At 40.6% G+C, this 26,911-nt stretch overlaps 2 protein-coding genes and 1 long non-coding RNA gene across 5 annotated transcripts; 2 read left to right on the top strand and 1 right to left on the bottom strand.

Annotated features, from left to right (window-relative positions):
• Positions 1-725: 725 nt before the first annotated feature.
• Positions 726-26,489, bottom strand: LOC138407231 (uncharacterized). Its single transcript, XR_011240648.1, has 4 exons — positions 25,250-26,489; positions 22,494-22,612; positions 12,060-12,117; positions 726-884 (listed from the first exon to the last, which is right to left on the bottom strand). It is a non-coding gene; the product is annotated as an uncharacterized lncRNA (long non-coding RNA).
• On the top strand, positions 13,791-15,849 carry jun (Jun proto-oncogene, AP-1 transcription factor subunit). Of its 3 annotated transcripts, none has more exons than XM_069522323.1 (2): positions 13,791-13,973; positions 14,210-15,849. In XM_069522323.1, the coding sequence occupies exons 1-2, from the start codon at positions 13,829-13,831 to the stop codon at positions 15,124-15,126; spliced, it is 1,062 nt and encodes a 353-aa protein (XP_069378424.1). In that variant the 5' UTR covers positions 13,791-13,828; the 3' UTR covers positions 15,127-15,849. The 3 variants fall into 3 exon arrangements, with proteins under 3 accessions (XP_069378424.1, XP_069378425.1, XP_019936937.1); XM_069522324.1 differs by having other exon boundaries at positions 13,863-13,973; positions 14,206-15,849; XM_020081378.2 differs by having other exon boundaries at positions 13,885-15,849.
• On the top strand, positions 17,506-22,463 carry caiap (CARD- and ANK-containing Inflammasome Adaptor Protein). Its single transcript, XM_020080596.2, has 4 exons — positions 17,506-19,473; positions 19,601-19,784; positions 20,784-21,006; positions 21,336-22,463. Exons 1-4 carry the CDS (start codon positions 18,297-18,299, stop codon positions 22,080-22,082), a joined length of 2,331 nt encoding a protein of 776 aa, XP_019936155.2. The 5' UTR covers positions 17,506-18,296; the 3' UTR covers positions 22,083-22,463.
• Positions 26,490-26,911: the final 422 nt, after the last annotated feature.

The raw sequence follows: 26,911 nt of genomic DNA, 5'->3' as shown, positions 1-26,911 counted from the left end.
GAATTGGCAGAGTTTCCTGTTCCTCCCATTCTATTTGTATTGTGTGATATTACTGATATTGCAGCATAACTCCCTGCAAAACCACAACTACATGTATTAATGCAATAAACGATTGTTTGTATCCTTGAGGTCCAACATCTTGCAGACATTCCCCCCCTTTATAACACATTCATAAAACAGATTATTTTGAACATTTTAAAACGTGCATTGTTTATGTCCATGTTCACACTGCTAGCAGTCTTCATCTTTGCTTTGGCATGTTACTGCCAAAATCATCAAAACAGTGAAACCATTGGGAGGAACGTGTACAACGTCACACCTTTGCTTTTATGTGTGTCTCCTGTCAATATGCACAGGATAACCAAAGTGGTGACCTACTCATAAGAAACCCTGCTCCATAGTGCTACTAGTGGTAGATATGATCCTAAGGTTACCTTTGATTAGTGAGCTTTGCAAGTGGGTGGAATTTATTGCCTCTAGACAGAGACAGTGTTTCCTCTTTGTTCACTCATCAATCTAAGCTAACTGGCTGTTGGTTGCAGTTCCATACTCAAACTTTCAAAGTTACATCATGACGTCAGTAATCACGGCTCATACTGACAAGTAATGTTAGCTAATGAGCATGACAACTGGCAAAAACTGACGCATGAAACAATAAATTAAATGATACACACACTCTTGAAAGTCTGGTCTTTTTGCAGACAAGAAAAATTATTTAAGAACGCTTATTTTGTACATGTCTTCTTTTGTTTATTTTAAAACAATTTTGAGGCCAGACAAGTTAAGGCTGAAGATGTGTGTTATGTCCTTTGTAATCAGGCAGAAGATGGGGCTGTGCAGAACCACTGAGGCATCTGTTACCCAAGATTTACATGGTTGTTGACCTGGATTCAAAGACACAGAAACAAAGAGAAGGGAAACAGACACTTGTGGACATGTATTATTAAAACACTCTGCACAAATACACGACAACACCTGTGAGACACAGGAGTGTAACAGAAGCAGTACTGCAGGACAGAGAGAGACAGGGAGAGGAGAAGTAAGATAGTCGTGCTGCATGTTGACCTCAGGTAACCTGAGGGGCTGCAGAACGGTTCTTGGAACAACTTCATACTTGTCTGTCAACCATACATATCTCATAGTCTTGTGGAAACAGAGCTGTCATTGTGTTATCTCAATATGAGAGTTTCTATTACTTGTATTTACGTTAATATCAATATCAGTATTGGTATTAGTATGACAATAAGTATTGGGTTTGTTTGTACTTGTAATATTGTGTTTTGGTTTGCTTTCTTTAGTTTCCATGTTTACCATGACGTGTCAATAGAATAGAATAATCAATCGAACTTTATTGATCAAGACAAAACTGCTTAACAGCAGACAAGCCCATCAAAGGCAACAATGATCATTTGCAGTGGTTTATGGGATGTGTAGTGTATAATCTTTTGTCCGAATCAAATTCTTGTTATGCTCAGGATTCATCTTGCAACTGGGCGGCGTTGTTTCAGGTTTGAACATCTTTTTTATATAGATTTTCTGAAACGTCAATTGAGAAAATAATTGGGGAATTTACTTCCTGAATCAGAGAGGTCCTTAAAGTGGGCAGTCACTGTTACATGCTATAGCTACCGGGTTATGGAAAAAGGAAAATAGGCTTGAGGCCGTTTAGGATGTGTCCATATTTTAATGCACCTCACCACAGTTTCTACAGCTGCTTTTAATCTCACTGACACAGGTTGGTGATCAAAGTGTTGCTCAAGGATGCTTGGTGTTAGGGTGTAACAAGTGTAAACCCTCTGACCTTTCACAGCATTTCACCTTTCAGCTGCACAATGACAAGCAAAACGGTCTGAGGTAGTGTCTGAAGAATCCTACAAACCCACTGGGAAGGGAGGAAGATCACATCAACATCCCAGAGAGGTTATTCATCAGGCCTGCATACCTAATTCAAACATACAAATATATCTGGGCCCTCTCGCCAGACCACCTGACCTCCGACGCCATCATAATGGTCTGCCTGACAGAGCCAAAACACACAGCCTGAGCAGTCCCATGGGCCAGTCTGTGTTTTCTCAAATACGAACACACGCACGCATGTGCACAGGGTTACACAAACACACATATACATGCACACTAATGCCTGTGCACAAACACAGTCCCATTTCGTGATAAGAGCTGAGGCCCTTAACCTTCTAAGATAGAGGCGGACAGGATTGCTGCGGCTCACTTAATCACTGAGTGTGTGTGTGTGTGTGTGTGTGCTCTTGTGGAGCTATCTTTGTGAGGACCAGTTTTAGCCTACAACCTACGGAATGAGGACATTTTGGGAAAGTAAGGACATTTTGGGCGGTCCTCACTTTGTGACCCCCCTTTAATGGACTGTTTGGTTAGGGTTAGGCAATTAGTTTGGATGGTTAGGGGCTACGGAATACATTAGGCCATTGAGTGTCCTCACTAAGATAGAAGTATAAATGTGTGTGGGTGTGCATGTGTTTGTATGGGTGCGTGTTGGTGTGCAGCCAGCATGTATGCCTATGTGCATGTGCTGGAGTCAGTTTCGACTGAGACATATTTTTTTTCTATTCAACTCTGGCAAACCAGTCTGACCACACACACGCACACGCACACACACACACGCTCACACACGCTCACACACACACACTCACACCCAAATACACACAGGCAGAGAGGTGATGTGGGAGAGATTTCTCACGGCCAGAGTGCCCTGAGCTACACTGAGTAAATACAGATTAATGATTGGCTCAGAGGCTGGAAGTGCATTCCGCAGAATTAGCCACTGAAGTGGTCACCTCGATTCAAATGATGTACAAATACACACATACTATAGATCACTATCTCTATGGATCACTAGAACTTTGAAAGAAAGTTTTAAATAAAAAAAGAGCTCTCTCACTGAACATGCTGATTATTCAGAGACACAATGGGTTAAAGTTAACTCAAAGAGTATTGCCTGATTTAAGTATCACGGTCACTTAAACTATTACATATTTAAAACACATTGGACACACTAAATTATAAGAATCTGAGACATCAGATAGAAACACAGATATTAAATCAGATTAATTTGTATATGAGCACTGATCTCATAAATTCTCCATCCCACGGCAGGGGGATGAGCTGAATGCCTCATAGAGCTCCTCTGCTCCTGGTTTCTATCAGCATGTAGACATCCTGCAGGACTGCACACTACAACAGCGACACTACTCCATGCATGCAAGCAAAAGTGCCAATATCTTAAACTGCCTCTGTGTGTGTGTGTGTGTGCAAGCTTGCACGTAAACCTTTCTGCAGCCACATTTCTCTGGCCCAACTTGGTTATCACTTGTCATAAGTTTTGTATTTGACACTGAAACAGGATTTATCAGCGATCAAAAGATTCAGATTCATAAAGCACGAACAGGAAGGAAGTCTGCAGAGTTCAGGTTTCTGATGAGGCTGTCACAGCCAGTGGTTGTAGGGGTATCCACGTTCATTTGTAATCCTGGGAAATGGGTCCAACAATAAAACTGGAAATTAAAAATGTGATTGACTGATTCAAAACTTTACACCAAAATTATGGGTAAACTTGTTTAAAAAAAACTAATTTCCCACTGCCAGTAGAACACACATTCCAGCAGAAAATTACAATAGGAAGAGAGGTCACTTGATTGTCCTACTAATACGGAACCAAAATTCCTGGTGACACAACTGCGGGGGTCAGCCCTACAGGGTGAAGATGAGAATGAGCTGCTGGCTGCTAGAAGCTAACCGTAAAATACCAACACTGTTGCATCAAAATACTTTGAGAGTTCACAATGAAGATGCAAAGTGTTAGCTCTGTGAACGAGACTTCTGGAAACCTAACATGACAAAATTGAAAACCCACAAAAGCACGTGGCACTGGTCCCACCACTTGCAGTAACCTCTGGATTCATGTTCCCAAACACCCTCCAACCTGAAATACCTGAAATACAGAGACAGAGCAGCATATGACAGATTTACATTCAACAGTATACTGCAACGTGCCGATCAGAGCAGCCCTGAGGAGAAACAGCCATACGCCCCATATTCCTCCTGCAGTCAGCAAAGTTCAAGCTGCATGCAAAGTTTATATCATGATCACTCTAATGCCAACATCAATGGTCTTCTTTTTCATAATTATTAATATCACCAAATAACGCTGCTTCTGTTACACTCCTGTGTCTCACAGGTGTTAAGTCTCAAGGTACAGTATATTTCTCCTTGTTGCATTTAGTAACCAATACATTTTCACAGTAAAGGTTACTCTCATACTTGAAAAATAAATCAATATACTGGATTTCAGCATAGTCCGAAAGGAAAAAAAACAATCAAATTATATTCAATTTACCCAAGTACAAAATGCTCGATTCAAAACAAAATTATGGTTTTATTAATGGTTTATTATTAATGATTAATTAACATGCACACAGCCTTTGTCAATTTTGCAGATGGTGCACATAATTTTCTAATTTTTTGGATAGTTTATCAAATTAGTCAATGTTATGTTCTGTATCAAATCAAAATGTAACATCCTGTCAAATAAAAAAACAATGTTTGCACAGTATATGTTCAAGTATGAAGTAACTCTTAACTTAATGTAAGAATAAACGCACCTGCGATACATTTTTGTATGGATGCATTAATAATGAGAATTGTTGCTGGAAGTGGATCTGCTTCTTGTTTGTGTACTTCACATCGCACTGACACCAGGTCAGGGTTAACAGTTTACATGATCTTGAATGCGTCATGTCTGTTACTATCAAGTTGTATTATGTGAACAGAGTTTATACAGCCCGATAGGGGAGTGGCAGTAACATTTGTAGGAGGTTTAGTCTTGTTAGAATTACATTTAGTCAGTTACAATGACAAAGATCTGCATCAGTGCCCAGTTACAGTGTGTGCTCCTGCTGTTAGACAGAACCACTTGTCCCGACTGCTGTTCTCAAGTGCATTTAACCAGGAGACAAAGAGACCATTTATCTGGAGGGAGGCAGAGAAGAGGAGGAGAGACAGAGGGTGACACAGAGAGAGGGAGGGAGGGAGGGGGAGAGAGAGAGAGAGAGAGGGGGTTGGGCGTTGGATTGAGAAGGAAGGAAGGAGGAGAGAAAGGCATTTGACAGAAGAAGTTTCCAAAACAGCCGATCCTGGAATGTTGGTGGACGGTGCCACATAGCTCTAAATATTTGTTGCTTGGTCGGCACGGCAACAGGAAAGCCAGCATGTTTATTAGCTAATCCCTACGATGATACTGGAGAGTCAGGGAGAGGAAACACCCTGAGCAGGAGGATGAAGACTGTGATACAGGGCCAGAATAATAATACAACAATGAGATATATCAGCTGAACAGTAAAAGAAACAATTTAAAGAAATCAACCACATTATTTGTTCACTCATCTGACGTGACTTTCAGCACTGAAGCTTCAGTACAGTTAAAGGTGGCGTCTGAGTTTCACTGTTGACTTAACATTGTGAAATGGAGGTGCACGTGCCATCACAACCCACACACACAAACACAGAGAGAGCAAGAGAGAGACAAGGGTAATACTGGAATACAGAATAAACTGCTGTCACTCAACTAAGTGCTCCTGCTTCCTCCCTTCAGTCTCGCCCAGCCTATCCCTAAATAAGCGTGTGCACACACACACACACACACACACACACACACACACACACACACACACACACACACACACACACACACACACACACACAAATACACACACACACACACAAACACACGGTCTCTGGTGTCAACATATACTTTGTACAGTAAAGTGTTCCAATTAAGGAAAATAATCAATGACATAGCGTCCTGCTATGTCAGTGCAGTATTTTCCTATATTTGGACGCCATGGTCACCATGGCAACTTACCCAGGAAAAAAAACAAGAAAAGTAAATATGAACAAAATAATTTCTAAATTTTTATGATGGCCTTTGGGCTTCCACCTTTACTGATTTTCAGTTTTGTTGCTAGGTTACAGGGCATTCTAACACTTACCATTGAAGTTGAGTCTGTGTAACTTTACAAAAGGAAATAACAAATTCTTTCTCTTCTTATAAAAAGATACAACTATAAGTAGTAAATATACAAATACAAAAACAAATCCACATTATATTACTTAGTAATATTACCAAGTGCCTGCTCAGCCTGGTATTAGCAGCAGCATACCGCTGCTATATTTGGCAGATTTTGGTTAGATATTGTTGTGTATGTAACATGACAGAGTCAGATAACTGACTTTATTATTCTTCTCTTGAGTTACTGTTTAAACATTTACCAATGATCTGTAACCATCACTTGTGGCCACACTGGCTGCTCTTCAGCAAAGTGGCAGCTCGCTGTAGGGAACACGAAACAGTGATCTGATCTGAGCCATGTGTGCGGTGTGCTAGTATATCATTTTAATTGACATGTGTAAGCCAATCAGAAAAGAGTGTTTTCCTTGGTGTTGGTACAGTGTACAGTGGTAGGAAAATGCCAGGCAATCATCACAGTCACTGAGCCCCCCCCCCCTGCCCTACAACCATAATACCACTCACTATTGATATGTGATCAGGTTTCATAGTCGCCTCAGAGGAGGGTGGTGAGGATGATCTGTGTGCGAGAGGAGAGGAGGAGAGGCTGATTTTCTTTTTGCACTTGCAGATGTCTCTAGTTTCATAGGACTGCATTCTGCCAGATCAAGTTCACTTATACTTATTAAATATCCAATAATGCTTGAGTATAATTTAAGGCAAATATTCACAGCTCTCTCACTCTCTCTCTCTCTCTTCGTGTGTGACAAGCCCAAATTTAAGTTCTCTCCTCTTCAGTAAGTGCAAAAGAACAAACTTCCATTGTTCCTTCTTGCGATCTCTCAGTTTCAGACTGAAACTGCTCAACATAAAACAAGTGCTCAGTCCTGTCACTCTCTCCCCTCTCCCTCCCTCCCTCTTCTCTTTACTTTTTATTGCCTCTGAAAAGCCAGGCTAGAATAACCGGCAAGTCCAAACTCACACTGACAACCTCCCCAGTCACACTTAAGTACACAGCAACAACACAAATTCTCACACATGAACAACACAATCACACAAATGTAGCCACACACACACACACACACACACACTTTACAGAGGTAAATGGGGTGGAACAGGTTAGCGTTGCTGCTATATAGTGCCCCACCTGTACAAACACAGAGCTCGATCATGGCTAAACAGACACACACAAATAGTCCTCCATCTGGACTGAGGCACTGGTGAGTTTTAATAGCTATCGATCATTCTCCCTGGTGACACACTCACCTCCCTGTTACAGGCTGAGCAGAGCCAGCTGAGGACTTACACACATACACAACTCCTAAGCAGTGTCAAAAAGGCCATTTACTTTGCCTGCCTGTATGCAAGTGTGTGTTTGTGCTTCTGTGTGTGTATGTGTGTGTGTGTGTGTGTGTGTGTGTGTGTGTGTCCTGCTGTGGCTCACTCTGCCTTTCATTTTAGATGATGTTATTTAATTTTCATAATGAGGCGCAGACTCACTCTCGTAGATTAAATTACTCTGAGACAACAAATAAAACGCATGCAGACATGCACCCCCACAAGTATACAAGTCCTCGTCTGTATAACCCTTTAACTCAAGTTGTTCTTTTTCTCCCATATCAATGATTTTAAAAAGGCATCTGCGGCCTAAAGGTGAAATCAGCGACTTGCAGTGTGCTCACCCCTGCCCAATGATGTCATTGTGCACCTGCCCTAGTGAGTTACGATGAGCTGAAAGGGTCAAAATGAGAGAGATTGCCGTTGATTGATTTTCCATATGATTCTGACCAGTATATCTAAGTTTTGATTAGTCCAGGTAGTTAGTGGCGATTAATTATCAAAGCTAATAAAGTCTTTTGTCACTGAGGGTACCAGAGAGGCTGCTGGGAGTGATGGCTAATTTTACGGGCAAATTAATTAAAACAGCGCCTGGATAGAGCCTGTTGGGCATCAAACACTCGTTCCACACTTGGTGAAGGGCGGAACAATGAGACATCACTCAGGGAGATTCAATGTGTGTAGATGCGTGTGTGTCAGTACGTGTCTAATATCCAATCACAATGATTCCTTCTTTTACCATGTTGTAAATCCTGACAGGAAAGAGTGACGTTTGTCATTTTTAATTATTAAAATGGCTGCCAAAGAAATAGATATATAGAGATGATTGAAAAAGAGGTGTCATTGGGGAGAAGAAAGGACAAAGAGAATAATAATGGAAGGAAAAACATGTCGATCAATTTACTGTTTTCAACAAAATTGTTGATAATTCATAGAATATCAGTGTTTCTGTCTGGGTGTTTACATAAGAATACATGTGTTTATTGTAATGGAAGTTATAATAAATATAATCATATTATAATTTTGTAGGTTGGTTTGTTCATGTTTTTATTTGTTTTACATTTTGGAGTGTCAGATTGATGTTTCTGCCTTTTAAACACACACATATATATAGTATATCACATATTTATATTGATATTATTATATATCAAACTAGCTACTTCAACAAAAGTACTTTAAGTCATTTATCAATAACTTTAAGCTTTTTAAACACACCACAGGAGCAGTACGGAGGCATTTTATCTTTTTTTCCTTTGTTTTTTTTTTTTATGTTTGAAGAAGTGGTCACCATTTACTTCAATGGTATTGGATTTGGCTGCAATGTTGTTTACCCCTGAAACTCAAGAAGTGTTTTGTGGACTCAAACACTTCACCCACCCCTTCATTTACATAATGGTAAGTAGATAATGAGTGAATTGTGATTTTTGGGTGAACTATCTCTTTAAAAAAATGTATTTCACCCCTTAAAGGTACAGTGTGTAGAATTTAGTAACATCTTGTGATGAAATTGCATGTTGCAGCTGAACACCCCTCACATCACCCTCCCCTTCCAAACATGACAGAGAACCTGTGGTAGCCTTCAGTTCTCATAAAAACTCAAAAGGTGTTTAGTTTGTCCAGTCTGGACTAATGTGAAAAACATGGCAGCCCCCATAGAGAGGACCCCCTCAATGTAAATATAAAGTATTTAAATATAAAGGGCCTTTTCTGGGGTAAAGAAAACAATTCATACAATTTTGATGAAACACACAAGTGAAAACATCATGAGGATTATTTTATATTCAATTAGTACCAATAGATCCCTTTCACCTAAATCTCACACAGTGAGCCTTTAAAGCTTTTAAGTTAATCAACTCAAGTTTAAATTTTGCATTACTTAAAATTTTAGGACAACCTATGTCTTCAAATTCTTTAGGTATGCTCTACTTATCCGGGCTTACAGTGTAGTTACACATTTCAAAATGTTTTAACCATACGCATTACAGCTAATCTTAAACATTTGTCCAGGACATTTGGCTAACTACCAATGTCATATTCACTACATTTAGCCATTTAGTCATCATATTTTAACAGCCATGTCCTCCTAATCACAACTTGTGGTATTTATGTGTTATACCTGTCTCAAGATTTGAATATATACCATGATTTGTGTTTCATCAATAGTTTTTGCATGTACTGTATACCTTTGGGGTTTCCTTCTAAATATCAGTGAAGTGACACTCTGCCATTAGAGGAATGACAGATCCAGATGTACACACACACACAGCTAAGTGTATAATCTTACTAGAGGCCAGTGAAACACACAATCTTCACAATGTGGAACATTTTTCCTTCACATAACAGCTGAAAACACAATTGTTCTCTGAGGCTTTGACCATTATGAGCGAACACTGTCTCAAAGGCTTTAACAGTCTGTCTGCCTGTCTCTCACTCACCCTGCAAACCGCAATGAGTGTTGAGTTTGACAGAGAGACCAAAAAGTTATTTTTTTATTGTTTCAATGACTTTACATGCTTGTCATTTGCACTGTGCTGTGCTCAATGCACTGGTTTAACTTTTAACAATACCAACAAGAAAAACAGAGAGAAGACTGAGATTTTACTGAAAAGAGCTGCTAAAACAATACAACTGAGCCACAGCCTGTTTCCATCACAGGGGAAATCCTGCTGCCTGGACGAACACTGATAGGAGTAAGATGAGAGGGAGAGGCAGGAGAGAGGGAAAGAGAACAGAGGAGGAGGAGAGAGATAAGAGAAAGGCAAAAGTGTGTGGGGGGTGTAAATGGAGGGCATTTGGGGTCCAGTCCAGAGAGGCAAATAGTGGAGGTGTATTGTCAGGATAGAGTGAGTGAAAGAGGTCAAAATCAGGAGAGGAGCAGAGGGGGGATTATGATTAAACAAGTGTTAATAGAGATGCAGGGGTTGATGGGAGGAAAGGCTAAAGACTCTACAACTCAAAAGGCCCATGTATACCATTCCAGGTCAGGATGCAGCTGAGCAGGAACACAGTGCTTTGAAAAAGTGTGCGTTTGAGAGTGTGTGTTCACTCATAATCCTGGAAAAAAAAACAAATACAGAGGAAGAGATGTGAAGAGTCGAGTCACCACCACTGGGAAGTTAGCAGAGATTTATCCAGAGCAAACATATTTACAGGCCAACAAAAACCTGGTCTGAAGTCATTTGCACAGCACTTTCATTTTAGGGGTGTATTAGCAAGATTGTAATAAAGGTGGGTGCACAAGGAGAGGTGGTCTGTTCAAATACATTCACTTGTGCACAGACACAAGCAGATCAGTGTTCTCTGCAGAGGAGTGTTTGTTCTTACTACCTGGAAAATCTGGTCTCTTAATCCCACTCCACCCATAAACAAGTACACCAGGCCCTTACAGGGGATGGGAGATGCCGCTGTCTAGTTTACTGCATGTTACACACCCATTATTAATGACGAGACTAAGTACAACACCTGGAGCAGCAAGTGTTCTTCTGCTGTTAAACCTTAATGCTCTCACAGCGTGCACTTCACACCAGGTGCTTAGATCATTAAAGTAGAGCCCTAAATCTTGTCACAAGTAAAATTTGCATGACATTGACCAACTTCTGCACATAAACTGATTTTGTTTCCAAATGGCAGCATAACTGGTTCTGGACCCTCCATCAATGCAAAGTAGTGAATTAATATTAATGCTGTGGTATTTTTCTTTTGTTCTCAAACTTCATTTCCAAAAGTCCTGAAAGTCAATAATTATATAAGGACACCTTGTAACTAGTTAGTTCCATTAATGGCTGAATGGGTTAAAGTCAAGAAATACAGTGTGCTGCTTGATTTGAAATCTATAAATCAGTTTTGTGAGACAAATAACTGCGTAATTCCATATTAGAATTCAACTGTCGGACATCTGTGGCTACATCATTTCTCCAGGCTGTAACTAATTGCCCTTTCCCCCCCTGGGTCCATGTCTCTATCCTACAAAATGCAAGTACAATACTGAATAAATTCTCTCTGTGACCACAAGTGAGCATAAGTCCAGGCTCTGGACCAAGGCAGCAGCAGGGTATCCCAGCCTCATGTTAAATAGTCACTTAAACAGCAGGGCTTCTCCTTGCTAATCTTCCAAACATTCCTACACAGAAAATGACTTTGGCAAACGACCACGCTGTGGTTACCCCTTTATAACTTTACGCATGGTGACCAGGGAAGAAAAGCAGACCCAATTCACACAGCGCTCCAGCCATATTGAAACATTTAGGGGTTCTGTATGAAACACAATTTAAAAGTGCTGTATATAAAACTGAATTTACTAAGGTCTGACTTTTGCCATGGGATTTGACTCTGAAAAGAGCTTTAATTTAAATGAGATAACAACTTTAAATTACTTCATATGTTTTGCCTTAAATTTGTTCATCTATTTAAGACAATGGGTGAAATCATACATAAGGATCCCTGCTGTGTGGTGGTGGGCACTGGACCACCTACTTATGATTCTTTTATGGACATGAATTCAGAAGTAAAGCAGTCATAAATAGATGAATGAGGCAAAGTGGATAAATATTTCAGAATTTGCCAGTGAAACACTGAGTGTAAACACGAAACTTTCATCCCCAGGGCGAATGTTATAAAACCACAAATATGAATGAAATTTAAAGAAACTGAGGGTAAGTGTATAGTGTGCATTGGAAAGACTCACCTTGACATGTCCCTCCATTGTGTTTGACCATAGGGCAAAGCGTTTTTTCCTCAAGCACCTAAATCAAAAAAGAAATTGCAGGAGATCAGTTAACTCCACCAATTAGATCAGATTATTTACGACTTTATTGATTACCACAGTTTGACATATACAACAGTAGATAAAGACAACATTAGCAGTCATAAAAAGTCAGACTCTGGTGGTTTTTTATGATCTGCTTGATCCTCCTTGGGTGCCGCTCTGAGCCAGCCAGCGCCAGGGGGCTGATTTACTCGTCACACAGGGGGGACATATTTAGACGTGGCGCGCAGGAGATAGTGGGCAGTAAAGCTGGCAGGGCAGAGGGTGACCCAGACAGTGGGAGTGTGGAAGGCTGGAGGGGAGCCCGCAAGACACACCAGTTAACCCCTGCCATTAAACCAGCCATGATTTCTGACCAGGGGCCAGGGGACAATGGACTGCACTACACTAATTACACCCCCTGACATGGATAATAGGAAATGTACTTGCTCTTTATGAGGATTAAGAGACAGTCTGTGGATCTATCATGGACAATTTGTAGTTGTAGCAATAATAAAAAGGTCCTAAATGTAGCTTTTCACAGATGTGTGGTCTTTACGGTAGTAAAAGCAAAAGGCTCCATTAAATCTGTCTCCTGACGACTGAATTAACGTTAAGATCATTTTAAAAATGAAAGAAAGACTGTTACCAGAACACAAAACTCAATAAGTTGGTCTTGAGTCTGCTCTTCAGGTAAATAACAGAGCTTTAACACATGTCCTGATGAATATGTCTGTTTGCGGTAACCTGCACAGGTGTCAAATTTTAACTCCCTCAGCATAAACAAAACTTCAAACTTTTCTGTGTATGTATAGGCAATTTATAATGGACCACCAACCAGAGACCACCATGGTATCCCAGACCAAGAAGCAAGTTTCCACTGTGGGCGCACATACACATGGAAAATTATAATATAATAATATATAGGTTTTCATTTAACAGTTTTCAGTCATTTGAAATGCACAACAATTAAAATATTGTCTTCACACAATTCTTCATAAGTTTAATTTTCATTACTGTAAATAAAATGAATAGATTAGATTTCAATATAAATAAAATTGTGTATAATCTTTTATGTTATTGCTAATGCCATATGTAAATGTAAAAAGACAGAAATGAAAAGGAGTGTCATTGTCATTACTGTACAGAATATAATTTACTTTTGATATTGTTATGGGCACTATAAACCCAAACTATTTCTAAATATACATGTGAACAATAGTTACATTTTCTTAACTATAAAGAATAGAATAAAATGTGAATTTATTAAATGTTACTGTTTCATGACTGTTATAAACCCATATACATATAAACTTGACAATGGACACTTTTTTATTTACATTAGTATATAGAATAGAATTTATTCAACTCAAAGGCTGTTGACAATAATTAATTGTCTTATTATTATATTTAAATACTTTAAATAGTTTCTACAGTTTAGAGGACATTATTATGCTTGTAAAGAAAGTTAAGGGAAAAAGACAAAGTGCAGTACTGACTGTCCCGCCACTGACAGCAGAGCGGGTAACCAAGGATTCAAAAACAATACGTGAGCCCACAATGCACCGCGTTTACACTCTCGCTATCCAGCATTACCTCATCCCACAATCCACCGCGAGATTAAGATTTTTTTCTGGGTGGTCTTCCAGGCAAGCGGGGCGGGGTCTTACCGTTGCGACACGCCCTCCAGCCAATGGGAGAACCCCGTCATGACATCATGGCTATTTTTAGCGAGGCAGCGGCAGCAGATAAGGTTTGGATCCACGCTGCTCAGATCAGAGTGTACACACGAGAGTCACAGCGCTTTTCATTCACACAGCGTGGACACGACTCTCTCACCGCCGGCTCGAAGAAGTAAGTCCTGATCCCTGCCGAACCAGGGCGCACTCACTCCGGAGGCTTTTACGCACAGAGGACGTTTGGAAACCAGTCTCCTCAGCTGATTTAAACCAAGTTGAAGCGCAGGGGGGACGAAAGGTGTTTTTGTAGAAGACCTTTATAGCTGCACTGGTTTTTTGGTTTCTCTTCTATGTATACCAAGATGGAAACTACTTTCTATGACGACTCACTCAACGCTTTCTCCCAGCAAGACAGCGCCGGCTACGGATACAGCAACTCCAAAGCGCTGAAGCACAACATGACCCTGAACCTCTCCGACCCGACGGGCACCCTGAAGCCGCACCTCCGCGCCAAGGCCGGCGAGCTCCTCACCTCCCCGGACGTGGGCTTGCTGAAGCTGGCCTCTCCGGAGCTGGAGCGGCTCATCATCCAGTCCAGCAACGGGCTCATCACCACCACGCCGACCCCGACCCAGTTCCTGTGCCCCAAGAACGTCACCGACGAGCAGGAGGGGTTCGCAGAGGGGTTCGTCCGAGCTCTGGCCGAGCTGCACCACCAGCACATGCCGGCTCCGGCCAGCGTGAGCGTCACCTCAGCCCCACAGACCAGCGTCAACAGCGCGCTACCGCCCGTCTCCTCTGCCGCTGGTGTCACCGTGTACAGCAGCAACACCACCATGCGCTCCGACTCACCGGTCTATGAGGACTTGAACACTTTCAACCCCGCCATCAGCACTGTCTCGGCTCCGAACTACACATCCTCAGCCCCGACTATGTCCTTCCCCGCTGCCCCGCCCCAGCTCCCAATCTACGGCCAGCCCAGCTCCCTGCCCCGTCTCACAGCTCTCAAAGAGGAGCCCCAAACCGTGCCCGAAATGCCCGGGGAGACCCCTCCACTCTCCCCGATCGACATGGAGAACCAGGAGCGCATCAAGGCAGAGAGGAAGAGGATGAGGAACCGCATCGCTGCCTCCAAGTGCCGCAAGAGGAAGCTGGAGCGAATCTCGAGGCTGGAGGACAAAGTCAAGAACCTCAAGTCGCAGAACTCGGAGCTGGCGTCCACCGCCAACATGCTGCGGGAGCAGGTGGCCCAGCTGAAGCAGAAGGTGATGAACCACGTCAACAGCGGCTGCCAGCTCATGTTGACGCAGCAGCTCCAGACCTTCTGAGGGGCTGTCAGCGGCGGCGGAGAGAGCAAAGACTGTAGTTGAACGAATCGGACGCTTCCTGTGATAGTGAGTGGCTGGGTCTCCCGAGATCGGGACGGGATTTGGGATGACCGGCACCGGCAGGATCTGTGGGCCGCACTGAAAGTTCCAGACCGCGCTCCCGGGGGGCGCGTCCCAGAGATGAGCTCGGGACAGTAACAGTGGCCGTGATCCAGAGGGGCCATGGCAACAAGCAGGATACATTTCTGTTTCTGTTCCGTGCTGCTTTCACAGAACTGGACTGAACTTTTCTTGATTTACACCCATCTCTGCATGGACCTTCTCACGAATACCAAAGGAGAAATTCAGTATTAGAGGATATAAGAACCTGCAATAGAGACGTTTCTTGCTGTAGCCATAATGGCCTCACGCATGGGCGTGTTGACCAACTCTAAACGGCTGAAAGTTGTAACTAAAGCTGCCTGACTTATGAGTTACAGTACAATGTACTTTCTTTTCTTAATTGTAAGAATTTAAGTTGGAAAAGCTTCAAGATTTTACTTGTTTTTTTCTAAAGTTGTTTGATGGGGTTTCACTCATTGTTATATGTACATAGGATCAACTTGGAGTACTTATATTTACCATTTGTAATAAGAATACTGTATAATTTTTTATGTTGTGTTTTCTGAGCACTTCAGAAACTAATCGATATTTAAGAAAATAAAGCAGATGAAAAGACACAAAGCTGCCTCTGTGTTCTTGTAAAAAGTGGGTGTGCCATCTCAGGAGCTCAAACAATAAAGCATGTTGCAACATGTTGCAAGAGCTGCTAGGCCCGATACCTCAAGGTAAATTCCATTAGTGCTGGTATTGATCCAGGCTAAGTGATTGTGTTACAGCTGGCAGACCAGCGATGGCCAATTCTGCAAATTAGGACATGGAGCTTCATCTCTCCTCTTTGTTATCCCAACACACACAGGTCTGCCTGGAGAGTATGAATATGACACAAACCTCAGGTGTTAACACTATATAACAGTGATAGTATAACATCTTAAAAATCACAATAACATTCAACAAAGTTTATGAAAGTAATACATTTCATACGGTGGCACATCATTTGCACCATTCAGTTATTCAACATTACTTCCTGTCCTGTTGTAAATTAAGAAACCCCCAGACACACTGTTGAAACTCAAACACAAGTAGTTTCTGAGGCAGAACTGTATCACTCATCAGACATAAGATACATTATCACTGACACATTACTGATTTAAGTACCACTGTTGGTCTCAGAGAGTATATTATATTTGTATATAATATACTTACACAATAACTGTGTACAACATTACATATAGTGCACTTTCAACAAGTTTGATGCCAGCTCCTCAAAAACACAATATCATAAATAATAATTCAGATTGTAAACAAAAGGACACCACCATAAATCTAACGGAACTTACATTTTTGAATAAATCACTGACAGGACATAAAGGACAGTTAGACTACAAGACAAATACTCAACATAAATGATTATTTTCTAATGCTGATAAAAGCTGATGTTTTTAAAAGGTTTAAACCAGTTTGGAGATTGAGGTGATAGTTAAATTTAAGAAGCAGGTTGGGGACATGTACACCTAAAAATATGGATATTATGACTAAATATCCCCTTTAACCCCATCAGATACTATAGGCCCAGTGTAAAGTACTGTATAGACAGCAGGTTACACGCCACATACAACAGGTTAAAACTACAGGTTTATACATTACAACTTCTGTCACTAGTGTGTAATGTTCATAATGACACACTAGAGGGCGACACAGACTAAATTACTTGACAGATGAGACTGGTTCTCTCTGTAAATCGACATCAATCACTGCATCTTGTTTTGAATCATCAGTAGTGATGAGACAAAGAATAAACTTGAGACAAATGGTTGATATTGTCTGTGTTAGCAGCTTTAATATATAGCAATTTCTTTCTTTCCCTTTCCTGTTTACTAATATAATTACTAATAACTGATATAATAGAATTTACTTTTCTTATGAACCCCAATGCAACGTGCAGCCATTTCAACTTATTTTATATATTTTTCTATCCCAAAAAATAAAGAAACGACAGCTAACGAATTTGATATCCGCTCTTCACAATAACACAATTAATGAGTTATACAAGTTGATGTTCTGGAAGTATGATATTTCTACAAAATAAAGTAATTCAAAACGTTTCATTAAACGCTAATTCTTATTATATCTGCTCTAATGTCATTTTTTAAGCATGGGGCAGCGTGACGTCACCCCGGAACACGGTGTCCTTCCTGACCATATAAGGAGAGGGAACACTCGGAATATCTACGTCACGACGGAGGGGGCGTGTATTACGGGAAGTGAATCGACTCAGTAATCTGCATAATAAGGAGCCTGGATTTACTTCACCAGGTCAAAACAACAAGCAGATCACAGCTTCAGACCTATTTCATGTTCAGATTTAATAATAAGAAAACAAACGTTATATGCAGGGAAAGGAGGGAGTAAAATAAAATGAAGACATATGCACTATAAAGAGACAGAGAGAATGAAATACGATAAAATAAAGTAAATAAAGAGACAAAGAGAAAATAAAATAGACAATATACAGTGTAAAGAAAGAGAGAATTCGAATAAAACAAAATAAAAAGTTGTATGGTTTAAAACATTTAATAGAGAACATGTCTGATATAATATAATACAGTGTTATAGATTAAAGCAGTGGCTTAGTGGAAGATATTCAATGTAAAAAGTGCACACATTTAGATTTTGTAATTTGTTATCTCACTAATGTTTGGAATATAAATTATGACACATGCAGACCGAACAGAATGGGGTTACCCATGGAGTGCACCATTCTGCACCCACACATGTTGAGTCATGCACACGTATCTGCTCTCTCTCTCTTTCTCTCTGTTTTCTTTGTAAATTAAAAAAGATAGTCATATTTCCACTGGGGGTTTTAGAGGCAGCTGGCAGTGACTGCACAATAAGTTTGTCACATAATCTCACAAAAGGCAGGTTGATCTTCAGTGAATGGCTTTTGTCTCGAGTTGCTAGGATGAGGTATTTCACCTAGCAATAAGGTATCAAACACACACAGTCACACACAGCCGCCAGAACCACAGGTTATTGAATTCTTACTTTACGTTCTCAAAGTCTTTACAATGTTAAATATACAAAATGGTTTTGATGCTCAAGCATCATCAAACCCTATCAACCCGTATGCTGTGGATGTGATCCGGGCAAAGAAAAAGTATCTGGTCAATGGGATCTCACATACTGAGGATCTACTGGATCTACTCGTCACAGAGGGGGTCATGACAGTGGCTAAGAGATCCATCGTTCTGACCTTCAAGACTCGGAAAGATCAGAACTCTAGGGTCCTGGAAATCCTGGAGGCCGGAGGTGAGAGGGCATGTAGGAAGTTTTTCCATCCCTGTCTCATGCTGGCAGAGCCTGACCTTTATCAGCGAATCAGAGCCTATGTGGGGAGCGTGAACGAACATATTCGAGATGCAAGGAGACAGCTGATTGGCTATTTGCTTGAGAAGGAAAAGGAGGGAATGGTAGGAATAGTCACACTGACTAATAAGAAGAAGGCAGGTGGTTTATTTGCCTCAGAGAAATCTAAAAGATTTAGCCCTGAGATAGAAGACAGCAGTCCTGTGCCACTTGAAAAACTAGGGGATAAGGCAGCACCACATCAACCAGACAACTTAATACACATGATCGCGACAGATTGTGATCTGGTCCTCCTGGAAGAGCTGTTAAAGGACACCGATATTAACACTTTTCATTCTTCCAATGAGACGCTATTACATGTAGCTGCTAAACACAGGCACCTTTCCATCACTGAGATCTTGATCCGTAAAGGAGCCAGATTGGACCTGCAGGATAATCATGGTCACACGGCTCTTCACAGCGCAGCCAGCAGGGGTCATATTGAGATAGTCAGAGCCCTGGTAAAGGCCGGGGCCCCCATCCACTCTTTGGATCTCTTTGATAAAACCCCCATTGACTTGGCAGCAGAGCATGAGCATGTGGATGTTGTGAAGGTGCTGCTGAAGGAGGAGGCCAAGCAAACTGAGAGCCACACGCAGGACATGATTCTCCACAGGGCAGCCATGCAAGACAACTGGAGGCTGGCTGAGCTGCTGCTGCAGAGTGGGGCCACTGTCAATGCCAGAAACAACCATGAAAAAACCCCTCTGTTTTATACAGTTGCCAGGAGCAACGAGAAAACTACGACTGTGCTTCTGAATGCAGGAGCAGAAGTTGACCACGATGTTATAAATGAAGCCATTGAACACAAACAGGAATCAATTCTACACCTGCTGCTGGGTGAGTTCTTTCCCCCCAAAGACTTAAACACATAGAAATCTTGAATTAATGCAACATCAGCATGAATTCCTTTCTGAGTTGTAGATTATGTGCAAACACATTAGTTCACACAGTGTTTTGTTCGTAGCTAATGCCAGAGGAGCTCTGAGTGAAGAAGAGCTGGGCTCTGCTCTCTTCTCCGCTGTTAGACAGAACCAGCATGGAATGGTAACCACTCTGATTGACAGTGGAGCAAATGTGAACTTGTGTGACACACAGGGATACACTGCTCTCCTGTTGGCTGCTGAGCTGGGACACTTTGAAGTCTTCAGGTAACTGTCTCCAACAAGGATTCTGTCTTGTTACGACACACATGGAATGTGTCCTCTACACATTCAACTGCAGGATTATTCACTCAAGAAAGATTCTTGAGTTTGAATTATGCAGGTATAGTGGAGGATAATGAATAATCTGCTAGTACTTTTTTGTAACCACCATTGTAAAATGTATATGCTAATTCAACCATTAAGGTCTAAATAGAGCCCAGTTGATATGGACTTTTGAGAGCTGATGCTGATATTAAGAGTAAAACATTTCTGCCAATGTTTCCCATGCTGTTATTATGAAAACATGATAATAAAAAAAAGAAACGTTAATGAGAACTGCAATCTTTATTATAAAATAAATTTGATGTAAATGTAAGCATAAGAGCACATCTTTTCTGCATTGTTTATTCTGTAAAATAAAAGTTCAAAAAATGTCACTGGTTCCTGTCAAACATGTCAACACAGCTACAGATGTGTGTGAAAGACTCATATCAGCAAACCAATAAAAAAGTCATACTCATCCAAATTTGAATTTTGAAAAGAAAAAATAAGGACCACAAAAAGGAACATTAAAAATACAAAAAGAGTAAACGGGAAGACAATCTTAATTTTTTTAATAGTAGTCTGTTTATAGGCCTCAGAGTACTTTTATTTAGCGAAGTCTATAAGTTTGAAAATGATACAGCTGATGGGTTTGGTTACTACTGTATCTCTGAAGTGACTCTCAGAGGTTGAGTTATATTTATGATTCTGCTTAGTTTTTATCCTTAAAAATTCTTAATTTGAAATTTGTATCCACTTTACATTGTTACTGATTATGTACTGTATGTCCATGTATCTCCATTTCACTTTGTAGAGTATGGTTTTGTTGGACAGTACATAAAAGCTGCTTGATCGGTTGCTAATTAAACCATATTCTTTGAGACAGTCATCCGTGGATATGTCAGCCTGCCTTGTATGTTTTGGTTCATTGATTATAAATAGCATTTAATTTTTTTATTTCAGAGTGCTACTAGAAAAACAGGCCAAAATGGATGCTACTTTACGTGACCGCTCCTCAGCCTTGCACCTGGCTGTTCACAGTGGCAGTGTGCCCATAGTTCAGACGCTGCTGGAAAAGGGTTCAGACCCCAACATTGCTGGACCTGAAGGCCAACAGGCTCTACACCTGGCAGCTCAGTCTGATAGATCAGACATGGTGGGTCTGTTGATAAAAGCTGGAGCACAGGTAAAAAGTTCACTCAGTAGAGCGCATACCTCCCCCATGAAACCTCAATTAAATTCACTAGACCCAGTTTTTATTTGGATCTGCACCAACTGTCCCACACATGTCAATATCAGTCCCTTAAACATGTGATTATTGAACCATGAATTATTCTCTGAGAAATCAAGGAAATGTCTTAAATTATCTTTTGTTGACTTTTGATAATTCGTCCAGTAGTTTTTTAGCAATCCTGCTAACAGACAAACAAACAAACTCTTTTGCAGAGATTGGTGTCAGTTTTGCATATTTACAGTATGTTTTGGGAGCCTGAGAGTCGTGGGTTATTTCTTCAGGTAAATGCAGTATCCCGGGACGGACTGACCGCTCTTCATTTGGCTGGTCAGCAGGGCCATGCAGACACAGTAATCCAGCTTCTTCAGAATAAGGCAGATCCAGCAGTCAAAGATAAACTGGGCAGGACCGCCCTGCACTGGGCAGCCTCTTCCCCTGTAGAGAGCAGGGTGGTGGACTTGATTTCAGCCAAAACCAACCCAAGCACCACTGACAATGAGAAGAAAACTGCCCTCCACCTGGCTGCCATGGAGGGGAGGTTAAATGCTGTTGTCTCACTGTTGCAACACAAGGCAAAGGTAGGTGCTAAAGACATGGATGGCTCCACACCTCTGCACTATGCAGCAGCTGGCGGTCATGCCAGTGTGGTTTCAACTCTTCTACAGTCGCTCAGCAACAAGGTGTTAGAGGAGAGAAATGCATGGAGGAAAACAGCGCTTCATGCTGCAGCTGAGAAAGGCCACGACAGTGTGGCTGTGCTGCTGCTGCAGGCCGGGGCAAAGATCAACGCTACAGATTACAGCAGAGACACTCCTCTGCACTGTGCTGTCCGAGGTGGACACCAGGAGGCAGTGAAGGGGCTTATAAACTGGGGCCAAGCTGCGCACAGCAGGGGGTGGAAGAAGGTGAATCTGCAGGCTCAAAATAAAGTGGGGAAGACTCCTCTGCAGGTGGCAGAGAGTGGAGACACACCAGAACATGAGAGCATCACAACTTTACTCAAGAGAAAGATGTTTCTTGTCAAGTAGAGGGCGAAAAGAAATGAGACTGACATGAACAGAGAAGTTATCTTAGTGATATTACCTTTGATAGATGAATTCACATATCAAAGCTTGATCACAACAACAAAGTCATGCTCCTGCATACAGTCATTAAAACTCACTTTTAGGACAGGATGTTTGGACTTTTGTCCTGGTAAATCCAGAAATAGTCTCTGTCCCTCAACAACCACTCATTCAACTAACTTCATGCTTGGAGCAGAGGAAGTTCAGTGTTGACTGTGTTTTTTGGATGTTCTCAAAATAACTTTTTTCATTTTACACTGCACTTGATGCTATGTTAACCATGTATACACACAACCTATACATTTGACAATGGAGTCACATAATCAGTGACTTCACTCAAGGTCAGGTTTTTAGTTTGCAATAGACAGTCCATACCTTCACAATCCAGAGTTGAGACCAGGAGGCAGAGTCACAGTCTTACATGCTTCTCTGCGCTTCTATTTGAACAGTCACCCTCACAATATCCTATAGAAACTGTGTCTCCCCCCGACCACCTAAAATCATTAAATCAAAAGTAAACAGGAGAGGGGTAATACATTCAAATCTAATAAAAGTTAACACAGCTAATATACCGGTAACAAAACACAGAATTATAAAATGCGGTTTATTAAATATCAGGTCACTAAATAACAATATAATAACAATAAAAACGTTACTCTTTAATGATCTGATTACTGATCACCAAATCAATCTATTATGTTTAACAGAAACCTGGCTGCAAGATGGAGAATATGTAGGTTTAAATGAAGCGACGCCCCCAAACTATACTAATAATCATATTCCTCTAAGCACAGGCAGAGGTGGAGGGGTTGCAGCAATCGTTAAATCTGACCCATCTATCAACCCTCGACCAAAGGAAAGTTATAACTCCTTTGAAAATCTGATAATAGGCCTCATACATCCAAGCTTCAAATATCACATAAACCAATTAATCTCGTTATCATATATGGTCCGCCTGCCCCTTCTATCAGAACTAGTTCTTAGGACAGATAAAATCATCTTAGGCTGTTGCCAACGAGAGCCTTAGTTCAGCTTTCAAATCATCAATAGACTCAATTGGTTTCACTCAACATGACTAAACCCACTCACTGTCTGAATCACACTCTTGATCTTGTTCTGACATATGGCATAGACATTGAACATAATCATATTTCAACAGAACCCTCTTCTGTCTGACCATTTTTTAATTACATTTGGATTTACAATTATTAATTACACAGATTCTGGACATAAATTCTATTATAGTCTGTGTTTATCTGATAAAACTGTGAATAACTTTAAAGAACTGCTTCCTTCTAGACTTACCTCACAGCCATGTGTCTGTACAATACAGGGAAGTTATCAAAACTTTACTCCCACATTAGTTGTTAACTAAGTTAATAGAACAGCAGCTTCATTAAAAACAACCCTTGACACTGTCGCCCCGCTAAAAAAGAAGATAAATCAGAGGAGATTAGCTCCATGGTATAATTCTCAAACACGTGTTTTAAAACAGACATCGCAGAAACTAGAGAGGAAGTGGCGTTCCACCAATAATCATGACTTTCACCTAGCCTGGAAGGATAGCCTGATAAATTACAAGAAAGCACTTAGAAATGCCAGAACCTCTTATTATTCATTATAAATAGAACAAGAACAACCCCAGGTTCCTCTTCAGCACTGTAGCCAGGCTGACAGAAGGTGCCACCTCTACTGACCCATCTATCCCTCTAACCCTAAGACGCAATGATTTCATGAGCTTCTTAACAAATATCCACCACCTCCTCCCAATGAATAGCACATACATAGATACATTGTCTGGTCCTGAAACCATAGAATCAGATTTATGTTTGAACCAATTTTCTTCTATTGATCTTCCTGAACTGACCTCATTAGTTTCATCATGTAAACCAACAACTTGTCAATTAGACTCTGTCCCAACTGGACTTTTTAAGGAAGTTTTCCCCGATTGACAGTTTCTTATTAAATCAGATTAGCATGTCTTTGTTAACCAGCTATGTACCACATGCTTTTAAGGTAGCTGTTATTAAACCTCTGCTCTATACTATATACCCTTACTATACTACTATACTCTTCACCTTATACAGTATATGCTCCCCTTGCAACATCATGAGAAAGCACCACATACATGCCCTTAACAATCAAGCCCCTTCATACATCAAAGACCTGATAACACCGTATTATCCAAATAGATCACTCCGTTCACAAATCACAGGCTCTCTTGTGTTGCCAAGAGTCTGTAAGAGTAGAACAGGATGTAGAGCATTCAGCTACCAGGCTCCTCTCCTGTGAAACCAGCTCCCACTCTGGGTTCAGGAGGCAGACACCATCTCAGCATTTAAACTTAAACTTAAAACTAGTTCTGGATCTGGTGAGTCCTGAACCATCACTTCGTTATGCTGCTATAGGTCTAGACTGTGACTATGTGACTTTTGTCTTAAATGTAAATACAGGTGAACTTCAATGATAAAGCCAACAGTCTGTGTTTATTAAAAAGTTAATTAAAAGTTGCTGCAGTGGTCTGGCACACCTATCAGCAGGCTGGTGTACTGGAAGTATTCTATCTGTGAGTAGCAAAAACTATGCACATGTTAAACCCTTTTCCAAACAGGAAACACCAAAACTACTACCAGTGCCACAGCAAACCACAAATGATAATAACCAAAAATCAACAGGTGAACTCCCACTGCACCAGCCACTCCTGTGACTAAAGGCCAACATCAGCTGGCTAGACTAAAAACAATAAAAAGTCAGATTACCACTGTGCTTTACACACTAAAACACAGGAAATCAAACAATATAAATATGAATATAAAATAAACAGCAACCAGTACTCCTCGACTGTTGCTATACCTGCTTTTTCATTGCTTGCTCAGGACCTTTGTGTGTTTGAATTTACCTCCGGGGATTAATAAAGTATACCTGATTTCTGATTTCTGATTCTGTTATGACCCTTAACAAAAGAAACAATTGTTGGTAGATGCACACTTTGTAATTAAATCCCTATAGTAAACTCTAACACATTCAATATTTACATAAATCAAATATACCTCAGGGTACATTTGCACCCCTACATTACCCCCAACAATTACATATTTCTAATTAAAACACAAAAAGTTAGTTTGGCTCACCAAGAGGACATGTGCAGAGGCGTGATCACCGGAGCAGGAATGACTGGGGACACACCTGTGCTCCATCAGCCTCTTAACTGCTCAGTTGCTCTCCCCTTGATTTGCCAAATTGTGCCTGGGTCCTAGTGTAATAATAGTGATTGTAAGCTTTGATTTTAGGCTTTTAACACTTACTCTCAAACTGTCAGACCCATTTGTAATATTAAAAATGTTTTGCTGTGCGGTCTGTTTGAAAATTCTGTTGAAGCTTCATTAACTTTTCCTCCCGGTTCAAAGTAACTATCACCACAACCACCAGAGACCCAAGATGTCACGGTGGAATGTTTTTCACATTAGTTTTATCACAATCAGCATCTTTGCACGGTTACATTTTTTCCCTCCCACATCCAACACCACCACCACCACCACCCTCACAACCTCAGATTTCCATTCTATAATTCAAACGTCTTTCATCAGAAAAAGCCACAGACACAGAATATCAACTGTCTTAGAGGTTAAGTAAATCCAACTTTGATAAATTGTTTTATTAATTTATTGATTTATAAGTCTATAGTATTTAGGTTTGTGAGTTTTGGGGGTTTGTGAGTGGTAAAAAGTAACATTTTTTTTATACAAATATATAACCTCATAACTGTGTGTAAGAAAAAAAAGATCAATGTAATGGATAAAACCCTTATAGCATAATGGAATTGACAAAGAAACTATCCTGATTGGACATGTCATGATCACATATCTGGACCTATCAGCACTTCTTGACATAGTTATGTTCTTCAGTGGCTCAAGAAAAATGCAAAATTAGATTAGATTAATTCTAGCTTTCCATATTTACTTTCTTAATTTCCCATCTCTTGTTTTGTTTAGCTTGTTTCTTTAAAAGAAAACAGGCCACCACACAAAGCATAAAACAAAACACCTGAAGTCAGCAAAATGTCTGTAGTTTCCTATGACCAACAAACATGCTAAGGGGCCATTGTGGTGAAACCATATGTGACCAGAATATCACTGTGAAGCTTTGAAACACTTTTTACAGTTTAATAACACAAGGAAGAAAAACAAGTTGCACCAACATCTGTTTTGAAGATATTTGTTTATCCATTAGGGTTGATGAGAATGTAATGTTTTTTGTTGTTGTATTGGTTTTTCTATGATTGAGTGTGAATACAGCTGCAACATGATGCTGATTAAAAAGACCAAAAAATGCAACATTAAATGTCACTGTCTAGACTCCCACCACAAAGCTCAGAGGGGAAGGAATGTTCCCCTGATCAAGGTTGAGGTAGAATGAGTGACTGAACACTACTGAACTGCCCCCACCTTACCACAGGTAATTAACAGGACTTATATGATCTGTTTAGATTTTAGAGCAGCTTGCTGCATAACTCTGCATATTAATGAGGGAAATCTTATTTTCAGACATTGCTGTAACAAGTTAAGCTAACAATGTAGGATTGATAATAAATATGCAGTATATGTACATGAAAGATATTTTCTAGTTGATGAGCTTATTGGTTTGATAATAATAATTTTATAAAGAAAATGATCAGATTTGATTTTGGTGGGCCTTGCAACAAAAATGTTCATATTTGTGGTGTAAAAATGATATTATTTGTAATTTGAATCAGTATTCCTGATGACAAATTAGCTGATTCAGCTGCAACATGC

Source organism: Paralichthys olivaceus, chromosome 3, assembly GCF_024713975.1.
Source record: "Paralichthys olivaceus isolate ysfri-2021 chromosome 3, ASM2471397v2, whole genome shotgun sequence".
Taxonomy (NCBI): domain Eukaryota; kingdom Metazoa; phylum Chordata; class Actinopteri; order Pleuronectiformes; family Paralichthyidae; genus Paralichthys; species Paralichthys olivaceus.
Note: the sequence above shows the minus strand (reverse complement) of the source record. Positions and strands in the feature narration are given on the sequence as shown.